We start from the raw sequence: 12,182 nt of genomic DNA on the forward strand, positions 1-12,182 counted from the left end.
AATCAGCAGCGTTTTTTTCCTCCACGGGAAGAATTTTGCCGACGGTTTTTGCACCAGACCACCACGACTATAGGATTTCTGTCATCAGTCGTTTTTACCGACGAAGCAACTTTTACCAGAACTGGCAACATGAAACTGCTTAATAATCGTCATCTGGGGCTACAGACACGATATGTGGTCAGAGGAACTTCCATTCGTTAGCGCCATCTACCGTGGCATCGATGCTTTTCCGGACTCATGTTCACAGGGTCTTTTTTCCTACATTCCCAGCCAGGAACCCGTCTCTGCAGTTTGCTAGTTTTATTAATTTTCTCCCTGTACAGACCCTTTGTGGCCTACATTGGAGAGGAGGGTGAGTAATCGATATCCGACTCCATCATCGTTACTTGCAAACGTCACTATTTTGCAGAAAGAGTGGCATAAATGTAACTTGAAAACCGTACAGTACCTGTGTTTATACATTCCGAAAAAACTGGAAGCTGTTTTGAATTTCATCGGTTTTCCTATACCGTGGTATTCTACACGGGTTTGCAGCCCGATCATGTCGTCGTCCAGACACAATATTTCGGCAGACCAGCTGGCCTCCATCTTCAGGTGAGTTAATGCTAGTGCACTGCCTCGACGGAACTGAATTCCAGCCCGAACGACGGAAACCTTTATATAGCACGGACAGAGCACCGCGCGTGCGCGAGATTATGTGCAGCGCCTTCTAGCGGCAAGTAGACACGCAGCGCGCCGGGGGCAGAAGACGCAGAAACAATAAATCGCAACAGCACTAGTTGGAAGAATCCAATGATCGAAAAGAAGACCGTTGTTGTTTATTGTCTGATAAAATCGGATTCCATGTCTTACTTACCTTTGTCCCTGTTAATAATATCACTTTATAACCTAATTTCAATGGATTCTTTAAGAACACATTCCCAATAGTGAGAAGCAGGAGAGATCAATTGTGTCTTGTCATACATCATCCTGTGTCCTTTGTTAAAGCAGTGTTCCGCCACAGCCGACTTCTCAGGCTGGAACAATCGAGTGCGCCGATGACGTTCCAGACACCGGTCCTGAATTGTTCGAATAGTTTGACCAATATACTTCTTTCCACAGTGACACGGAATTTCATAAACCCCGGGCTTCCTCAAGCCCAAATTATCTTTAACTGAGCCAAGGAGGGCTCTAGTCTTTGCCACCGGCGTAAAAACACTTTTCATGTCATATTTTCTTAAAATTCTTGAAAGTTTGTATGATATATTTCCCACAAAAGATAAATAAGCAAGAGCTTCAAAAGTATCTTCTATTGGCTCGCGTGACGGACCAAACTGAAAAGCACGGTATCTTTGTTCTTCTGTAAATCCATTCTGATTAAAAACTATCTTCAAATGATCAAGTTCTTCTTTCAAATGTTCCTCGTCAGAAACGGCATTAGCTCTTTTTACCAGAGTCCGCAAAACTCCACTACGCTGGTGTGGTGGATGACAGCTGGTCGCATGAAGAAAGCAGTGAGTATGAGTAGGTTTCCAATACACACTGTGTCCGAAAGTCCCATCGTCCTTTCTTTTGTATGATTCTATGGTTTACCCAAGATTCATAAGAGTGGAATTCGTTTGCGTCCCATTGTCAGCAACTTGGGCGGCCCTACCTATAATTTGGCCAAATATTTAGCTTCATTCCTGAGGCCAGAGTGTCCATTCAACATGATGAGTAGTTTCTTGTTTGGTGAGCTAGTCGTTTTCCTTGTTTCAGAATTCAAGGAGCTGAAGTCCGGCAGCTGCGAAGGAAGCCCGTCTAACGAGACGGAAATACCAGAGTGCTTCCCAGAGATGGAGACGACCACCGAGTCGACAGGTGTGTACGGCGGCGGCTGCGTGCCGGGTTCTGCCTGCGCGCAGGTGCACCCTGGTCACGGACCTTGGGCCACCCCTGTGCTGGTGGAACTGTCGCAGGCGAGGAGGAGCGCGCGGCTGTCTCTGGTCGCCATAGACCGCCAGCTGCGCCGCACGATCACGGCCGACATGCAGGCTGTCCGTCGGAGAATGCAGGAAAACTTCTCGAGGCTGAGACTAGCCTTCATACCAACTCTGTCGTGAATATGCTAGGAAGCGCTAAACACGCTACGATTTCGTCCCCGTAGGAGTGTTCGAAGTCCCATGAGAGAAAGTGTCCGATCTTAACGTAAAATTTTTCTAGGTGTAGAATCGAGTCATGCCATTCATGTTTAACAGAGCTTTAGAAGACATGTGATCGAATAAGGCAAAAGGGGTAGATAACATTCCGTCTGCTTTTCTAAAATCATTGGGGGAAGTGACAATCAAAAAATTATTTAAGTTGGTGAGCGGAATCTATGAGACTTTCGGAAGAATATCCACAAAGTCCCGAAGATAGCGAGGGGAGATAAGTAAGAGGACTATCGCACAATCAGCGTAACTGCTCATACATCTAAGTTGCAGAAAACAATAGTATACATTACAATGGAACAGAAAATTAAGGAACTATTACTCTAAAAAGCCAGAGAAACTGGTACAGGTGCCGAATATCGTGTAGGGCCACCCCGAGCACGAAGAAGTGCCACAACACGACGTGGCATGGACTCGACTAATGTCTGAAGTAGTGCTGCAAGAAACTGACTCCATGAATCCTGCAGGGCTGTCCATAAACCCGTAAGAGTACGAGGAGTGGAAGTCTCTTATGAACAGCACCTTTCCAAGGCATCCCAGATATGCCCAATAATGTTCATGTCTGCGGAGCCTGGAGACAAGGGGAAGTGTTTAAACTCAGAAGAATGTTCCTGGAGCCACTCTGTAGCAATTCTGAACGTGCGGAGTATCACACTGTCTTGCTGAATTTGCCCAAGTCTGTCGGAATTCACAATGGACATGAATGGATGCAGGTGCTCAGACAGGATGCTTACGTACGTTTCAACTGTCAGAGTCGTATCTACACGTATCAGGGGTCCAATATCACTCCAACTGGACACGCCCCACTCCAGTACAGAGCCTCCGCCGGCTTAAACAGTACCCTGCTGACATGCAGGGTCCATGGCTTCAAGAGGTTGTCTCCATACCCGTACACGTCCACCCGCTCGATACCAATTGAAACGAGATTCGTCCGACCAGGCGACATGTTTCTAGTCATCAACCAGGCGAAGATGATACTTTGTGTCGGGCAGTTCATCAAGAGTACACGAGTGGGCCTTCGGCTCCGAAAGCTTATATCGAAGATGTGTCATTGAATGATTCACATGCTGACACTTGTTGATGGCCCAGCATTGAAATCTGCAGCAATTTGCGAAAGGGTTGCACTTCTGTCACTTTGAACGATTCTCTTCAGTCGTCGTTGGTCCCGTTCTTGCAGGATCGTTTTCCCGGCCGCAGCGATGTCGGAGGTTAGATGTTTTACCAGATTCCTGATATTCACGGTGCAGTCGTGAAATGGTAGTACTGGGAAATCCCCACTTCATCGCTACGCCGGAGATGTTGTGTCCCATCGCTTGTGCGCCGTCTCTGACACCACGTTCAAACTCACTTAAATCTTAATAACCTGCCATTGTAGCAGCAGTAACCGATCTAACAACTGCGCCAGACACTTATCTTATATAGGTGTTGCCGACCGCAGCGCCGTATTCTGCCTATTTGCATATCTCTGCATTTGAATATGCATACCTATACCGGTTTCTTTGGTGCTTCAGTGTATATGTGCATCAGGTCACCTTTAGGAGAGGTGGAGGCACCAGAAAGTAAGACATTACGTTGCGTTTGCTAATGGAAGCAAGACTTCACCAGAGTCGAAGTACATATATAGATTTCTGTTGACCCAGAAAATGCGGTAAACTCGGATTAAAGAGAGTGCAAGTCAGAGATGCAGTGTTTCGTTGCTATTGTTCAATTATAGAAGCAGTAATGAAAGAAATAAGAGTATGGTTCAGGCTGAAAGGATATAAATTATAAGGTTCACCAATCAAACTGCGATCCTCAGTGAAAGTGAAGAAGAATTACAGGGCCTATTGAATGGAATGAACAATGTAATGAGATCACGCCTTGGGTTGAGAGTAAACCATAGGAAGGCGAAAGCAGCGCGAACTAGCGAAAATAAGAATAGCGATAAACTTAACATCAAAATTGGGGAGAATAAAGGAAAATAACACATGACGGGTGCAGCAAGGAGAACACAAAAAGCAAACTATCACAGACGAAGAGAACATTCCTGGCCGAAAGAAGTCTATTTGTGTCAGCCTTAAGCCTTAATTTGAGAACGAAATTTCTGAGAATGTACGTTTCAAGCACATCATTTTATGGAAGCTAATCGTTCACTGTGGAAAAACAGGGAAAGAATAGAATAGAAGCGTATGAGATGTGGTGTTATAGAATGACCTTGAAAATTAGATGGACTGATAATACAGGAAATAAGGATGTCCTCCGAAGTATGGGCGAGGAAAGAAACATTTGGAAAACATCAAAAAGAAGAAGGAATATAGTAATAGGACATGTGTTATGACTTTTAGAGAATCCTAGACGCAGCTGTAGAGGGTAATATCGAATAAGTAACTGAAGACGTTGGCAGCAAGTGTTAATCTGGGATGAAGAGTTGTCACCAGAGAGAAAGTCATGGTGGACCGCATCAGACCGGTCAGAACACAGATGAACCACATTATCCTGCGCCCCCTCCCCCTCCAAAAGAATAGGTTTCAGCCACGGTTACAGCTGCATTCCTGTGGGTCTGCTGATGTTCTGTGTTACCCAGGGTCCACATTCAGAAGGTGTATCATAATCCACAGCGAAAACTGACACAGTAGAAGACATACACTGGTAGAAGCAGAAACGTTCCAGCAAATAGGGTTTCGCAAACGAACCGTTCGACAATGGGTGGCTCCTAGTCGCTACTGACTTTGAACTACTGACCTATTAAGTAGAAATGTACACTCATCGTACACCTGTTTGGTGGGACTTCAGTCGGGAAAACGGGCAGGCCAGTCCCTTCACCGAATATCCGCTCGTTCCAAGAACTTCTACACCTGCGCTGTTCGATGCGGACGCACTTGTCGTCCATAAAAATGACGTCAGGGCCGAATGCACCCCTGAAAAGATGCACATGAGGAAGGAGTACAGAGCCACAATAACACTGAACTGTGAATGTCCATCCATGTTCGAAGATTTCGAGGTCAGTACTGACATCCAACATTATGCCCCCTCCCCCCACACCGTAATATTTGGACCATCAAAACGATCATGTTCGACATGTTTCTGGGTGCATTACATGATCCCACCTCTCGCCATCTGTGGGTACGTCTAGGTTCACCACTCAAACTGAATCTGTTCTCATCCGAGAAGAGCAGGCGACCCACCTTCTCCTTTGTATTGTATTGTATTTTAACCGAGGACCTAGAAACGACGGAGAGGCTCCGTCCCCGCCGCAGCCGCGGTGGTCCACAACCCCACGACGACTACCGCAGTCCACTTTACCCCTCCGCCGCCCCACACCGAACCTAGGGTTATTGTGCGGTTCGGCCCCCAGTAGACCCCCCCAGGGAATGTCTCACACCAGACAAGTGTAACCCCTACGTTTGTGTGGTGGAGTAATGGTGGTGTGCGCGTACGTGGAGAACTTGTTTGCGCAGCAATCGCAGACATAGTGTAACTGAGGCGGAATAAGGGGAACCAGGCCGCATTCGTTGAGGCAGATAGAAAACTGCCTAAAAACCATCCACAGACTGGCCGGTTCACCGGACCTCGACACAGTCCACCGGGCGGATTCGTGCCGGGGACCAGGCGCTCCTTCCCGCCCGGAGAACCGTGTGTTAGGCCACACGGCTAACCGGGCGGGCTCACCTTATCCTTAGTCCAGTCCCTGTCCTCTTAGCACCATTGCAAACGCGGAGAAGCAGATTTGCTGATGATCCATAGAGCACTAGTCGGGCAGAGAGACCATCCCCATGCAATCGCCATGCTGCGTGATATAACGTGCCTGCAGCAGTGCCTGTGGTTCTGAACGCTCCCCATGCAGGTAAAACAGTTCTGTAACCAATACCAAACTCCTGGGCTACATTCGTCACACTCCGTCCATCTTCCTGTTTGCCGATGATTGTTCCTGGTGTAAAATCATCCAAAAGGTGTCTCCGAGCCGCTTCGTGATACAGAACGCCACCAAAGTGCACAGTAACTGCTTGATGATTGACACAAACTGTCTTTTTCCGTTCCTTCAACTGCCTCCTGCTGTGGGGCCAGCCCCATTTAGCGTTACGGTCACGCTGACATCACGTCTTGCGACGTTCAACTTTCTGTGCACGACTGGGAGACCTCTGTCAACATGCTCCGCAATTCCGTTCGTTAACAAATTACGTTAATTTATCTCGTCCCTAAGTTTTGCAGATCAGTGTATCTGAAACAAAAATTTTCGGTAAGTCGATGAATTTGCCTCAGATATCAGCCGTTGTCTACTGTAACAAGAAATGCAGTTGAAGCGGCATGGAGCTGGCTGCTGAGTGGAAAGGTACTGGGGCCTCCAAATAAAGTACAATCAAACAATAGTTTATTTAAAACAATTAAAAGCATGAAGTAAAAAGTACACCAATAAGGGAATCCCCATCACAAGTAGTTAACATGATATTAAACCGACTACAATCAAATAAATGTCTCAAGGGTAAATAACAAGTGCCTCGCACAACAAAACTTTAATTCTGAATTGTTGTAGTGACAAACAGAGAAGCACAAATCAAACTGCTGCTAAACAGTTAATCGCCTTGTGGCTTGTGGGAGATAAAAGAAACCAAATGACAAACTTACCATCTGCAACATTGGCTTAAGGTCCAATTAATGGTAGTTTCGTAGGAAAGCCAAAAAAACTGTTATTAGCAGGTACTAAATCCAAAAATTATTCTTAACAACGTCACCAACGGCTTAGGGTTGAAAAAATGGTTCAAATGCCTCTGAGCACTATGGGACTTAACTTCTGAGGTCATCATTTCCCTAGAACTTAGAACTACTTAAACCTAACTAACCTAAGGACATCACACACATCCATGCCCGAGGCAGGATTCGAACCTGCGACCGTAGCAGTCGCACGGTTCCAGACTGTAGCGCCTAGAACCGCTCTGTCACTCCGGCCAGCACGGCTTAAGGCCAAATAACAAAAGCGCATTATAGTAAGATAGCAAATACGAAGAAAATTGGAGATTAAAGACTTAAAAGCTGAAACAATTGATTAACACTTGGCAGTTTCATCAAATGAGCGTATGGCTCATTGAACTTACAAATCACGATGCAGCCAACACCAAATTTTAAAGCGACTACAAACCTTACAAACAATGAGCTTTAGTAGTAAACATGTACAGATTAACTGAACTAGCGGCATATGGTCGCGGAAATAAGTTTACAATCAGTGAACGCGTTTTAAGGTTTGCTTGGAATTCGCGTAAAATATAAGAAACCCATTAGTAACCAACTGCTGTGAGATTTACAGCACAATTGCGAACCAAACAGTACCCGAAGCTTGTATCGCAGGTTTTTCTTTACTGAAACATATTTTCTAAAAGTTTTCATATACTCACCTAGTATTTCGATAATTGAAAAATTCAAGTGAGGTACCTGTAGTAGTGAGAGTAGCAAGAACAGTTACAGCTTAAGAAGATGAATACTAAAACTAAAATTATAACCAGAAGCAGATTTTAAGATTTACTAAGAATTTTAATAGTAGTTTAAAAGAAACGCCCGCAGGGCGTTAACTCAGTGTTAACAATCGGCGGGTCCTTATACAAGCTTTACGGTTTGCGGAGGTACCTTAGGATTTGCCTTGAAATTTGATGAAAACACAAGAATTCCACAAATCATTAAACAATAAGTTCTTATTACAAGACACCTTTAGGCAAAACCAACACTTAACATCAGGAGCCGGCCGGAGTGGTCGTGCGGTTCTAGGCGCTACAGTCTGGAACCGAGCGACCGCTCCGGTCGCAGGTTCGAATCCTGCCTCGGGCATGGATGTGTGGGATGTCCTTAGGTTAGTTAGGTTTAATTAAAGTTCTAGGCGACTGATGACCTCAGAAGTTAAGTCGCATAGTGCTCAGAGCCATTTGAACCATTTTTGAACATCAGGACAACAAACAAAGGCAGCAGCCGCTCAAATCTACCGACAGACTGGGCAAGGTCCACGCAGCACTATCAAATAAACAACTGACAAGTTATTAAAAGGCAGAGAACTTGTTCATAAAAATAATAAACAGCAAGTAATATGGGTCTAAGGTATTCAATTAGCCAGCTATCTTAGAAAAAGAGACCACTATTAATGAAAGTTTTACCAGTTCTGCTTGACGTCGGTCACAGCACTAGTGCATACATTTTATTTATTTAGCGAATGGCATTTAAGTGCAATTCAGTATTGGATCACGTTATTCTAAATTACATAATTTACATATATTCACAGACAAACATCTAGCCCTTGTATATATTCGATGGATCTTTGGGATGCCACGAGGAATTCTTCAAAGTCCCCACTGAACGTTCTAGCACTGCATTCTTCTCTGATGTGCTAGATGGTCTGCTTAGGCGCGCCGCAATCACACACTGGCGAAGACAGCAGTCCCCATTTGAAGTGTGAGTTAGCACATCTTCCATTCCCAGTTCTTAATCGGTTCAGAGTTGACCAGATCATGCGGGGCTGATCAAAACCAGATACTGCCTCGGTAATACAAGGCATTACGTGGCAAGTTGTTGGGGCACTCTGGAGCCATTTTCTTCAACAAGAGTTGATGTCAGACCCAGTGAGGCTGTCAAGAGCAAGAGGAGGATGTCTTGAACGAAGCTTCTTGGTAATCAGAGCAGGTATATTGACGTGTACCGGTAGTTCGGGTTTGCTTTGATCTTATTGTATTCCCTGACCAAGGCTGCTTCTCGTTATTGCTTCACGTCCGTGGGTGTAAACCTGAAATTTGCCCACACGTGACCCCTGGATGGTGCTAAGAAGGCGACAAAACTGGCAGCCAGACAATCTTCCTAGATCTCCTGGCTATACGAGAACTACTAACCGAGACGAAATGACTCGTAAACACATCAAAAGCCCTTCTCAGGGCCAAGCATCTAGGAAACTAGTGCATAAAGTGAAGTCCCTAATAAAAAAAGCTTTAAATAATGATTTTCGTGTCCTGCTGGATACACACATAATTACACAGTATCAGTTGCAAAGCCAGTGCGTAAAGTAAGTGCACCAGGAAAATAAACTGAATAAAACCTGATTTCATAAAACGAACTTTAGATAACATGTGAGGCAAGCAAACTGTGGGTAAGCTTGACAGTAGCCTCCTAGAACACAGTTTAAAAGAATAGTAAACACCTTAAAACAATTTGAGGCAAAGAACAGTGCAGGTAATCTACCAAAGTATGTAACAAGAAAGCCGTCCTTCATACACACCACAAGGCAGCCACGTTGCTCAATAAATAACAGTTTTACATATTTACGTTCTCATGGCTGCCACAAACTGAATTTTCCACATTTAATTTCACACATTTGCCACAAACCGCGAGTCCACCCTTATTAGATATCAAGAACAAACAAGTACCTTTTGCCCACAGTATCACACGGAAGCGATGTCACAACTACCAAGAATGCGCATAATGAACCAGGAAGTAGTGGAGCAACAAGGACGTCGCCCCAAAGTAGGCCACCCCAAATCCAATATGGGGGCCATGACGCAAGCACGTGACGTCACGTGACGCCAGTTGATGACGCGATTGACGTCAGATGATGATGCTAGTACAGTTATCCAAAAATGGCGGAAAAATAGGTCAATTGGGTTACCTCCACTAATCTAAGTCACCCCATCCTACGAACTCGCGAGAAGTTTGAGTTTTTGGTAGGAAAATATGTCAATTGAGGTACCTATACCAACCTAAGAAAATGGTCGAAAGAAAGGGCAGTTGGCCTACCTCCACTAACCTAAGTCACATAGTCCTAGGAACTGGCCGGAAGTTTGAATTTTGGTGCGGATATAGGTCAGTTGGGTTACCTCCACTAACCTGTGAAAATGGCGGCAAAGAAGCGGTACTCAGGGTACCTCAACTAACCTTGTAGTTTTTGCGATTTTAGCCGTCCTTACGCAGCGCTATGCATGTAGTTGTGTAATTAGGGCCTATCTTTGTGATTAATTATGTAATTAGGATGGATATTTGGGTCAGTTTCCCCCATCTGGAGAGTTTCCAATGCGTTAGGGGGGTGCACGTAGGCTTTCCATCCAGTAGAATCAGGCTTCGAGTGGTTGATAAGTTTTACTTGCACTGAGTGTTTGTGCATTGAATTATTTTCATGTGTTTAAACGTTGTGAGCGTGTATTCAAGCATTATTTCAATGATGTGCATGGTGTTTACTGAATTCTTTGGGTTGGTTTGTTTGAGGGAGGAGACCGGACAGCAAGGTCATCAGTCTTGTCGGATTAGGGAGGGACGGGGAAGGAAGTCGGTCGTGTCCTTTCAAAGGAACCCTCCTGGCATTTAAGCGATTTATGGAAATCACGGATAACGTAAATTAGGATGGGGACCGGACACGGGATTGAACCGTCGTCCTACCGAATGCGAGTCTAGTGTGCTAGCCACTGTGCGACCTCGTAACTTACGAGATGGTTTCGTCTCTGCACATCAGGGTAATGCATTATTTAGCAGTACTTTCGAGATCTTTAAACTGTATATTGTGACTCCAAGCACATTAGGGTGAGTGTTTTGCATCAGCGTAATAAATAAATTAGGTGAAATCCGTAACTAAATAAACTGTCCAAAAAATAAATAAAGTATACTCCTTCCACTCTCCAGCAGCCCAGAACAGATTGATTCGTTTTTCATACCTACTTTTCCTCGATACAGACCGCCGTCAGAGTGAGTGTTTTGCATCAGCGTAATAAACTAGGTGACATACGTCCCTCAATGGATGTAGGAAATGTGGTTGGATGACCTTGAAAAGTAGCTGAAACTAGGTAGCTGAAAGCGTAGTGAACCCTTTTCTTACCTACGTAAAGCTTTGTGGGACTTCGGCCTCACGTAAGGCTGGCCCAGGCGGACCTGACTTTTTGTTAGAGAAAGTGAGAATGTTTGTGTTTGGCTGACGTTGGTGGGTGTGAAAGTAGGCCAGTCGGCTGCACATCGTATTATCAGCGCGCGACACACACATACAGCCTGACGACAACGTGACATATCGTGAAGCGCAGCCTCCTGTGGCGGTAATATGATACTAATGCTGCAGGTGATAAATTTAAATACATTATATTCGAACTGAGTGTAAGCTCTAAGAGTAAAATTGGTGAACATTTTCTAAGATGTGGCGAGCACACTTGATTGTGGTACTGCGTATAATTGTTTAAAAAAGACTTATTTCCAGTGTATGTAACACAGCTATCGATATCTCAGCCTCTTGTGACGGTAACACGAAACTAATGCTGTAGGTAGATAATAAATTTAAATAAATTTACATCATTTAAAGAAATTTAAACAAATTTACATACATTTAAATAAATTTAAACAAATTTAAAGAAGTTTATAAACAATTATATTCCAATTGAATGTATGGTATTAGAAAGAAAAATTCGAAACTCGAGGAGGATTGTGAACACACTTGATGGCGGGACTGTTTGTAATTGTTTAAATAAAGACTTATGTCCAGAGCTGAATGAGTTCATGTAATAAAGATATTAAAAGACTGAGAAACTGATATCTCAATCTCCTGTGGTGGTAACGCAATACTGATGCTGTAGGTGGATAATAAATTTAAACAAATTTAAATAAATTTAAACAAATTTATAGACATTTAAAGAAATTTAATGAAATTTATACAAATTTAAGCAAATTTATAGAAATTATATTCGAATTAAATGAGCAGCCTCTAGTGGAGAGCGACACCATACCAACTCTGTTACACAAAATTTTCCAAGAGGATGGCTAACAAAATTGATGGTGGTACTGCTTGTAATTGTTTAAATAAAGACCTATCCAGTTTCCAGGAAGAGGTGACTTAGATTAGTGGAGGTAACCTGAGTACCTTCTCTTTGCCTTCATTTTCTCAAGTTAGTGGAGGTAGTCCAACTGCCCTATCTTTTCACCATTTTCGTAGGTTAGTATATGTGCTTCAATTAACCTATCTCCCTGACAAAAATTCAAACTTCTGGCGAGTTCATACGATGGGGTGACTTAGGTTAGTGGAGGTAGCCCAGTTGACCTATC

General features: G+C 44.0%; 1 protein-coding gene across 1 annotated transcript in view; it reads left to right on the top strand.

Annotated features, from left to right (window-relative positions):
* LOC126277009 (uncharacterized) overlaps positions 1–12,182 on the top strand; it is a 62,956-nt gene that overhangs the window by 39,365 nt on the left and 11,409 nt on the right. Inside the window, exon 3 of the mRNA XM_049977322.1 lies at positions 1,738–1,839. Within this exon, the coding sequence (XP_049833279.1) occupies positions 1,738–1,839 (102 nt within the window). The remainder of the gene's footprint in view (positions 1–1,737; positions 1,840–12,182) is intronic.

This window comes from Schistocerca gregaria, chromosome 1 (assembly GCF_023897955.1).
Source record: "Schistocerca gregaria isolate iqSchGreg1 chromosome 1, iqSchGreg1.2, whole genome shotgun sequence".
In the NCBI taxonomy this organism is placed as follows: Eukaryota; Metazoa; Arthropoda; class Insecta; order Orthoptera; family Acrididae; genus Schistocerca; species Schistocerca gregaria.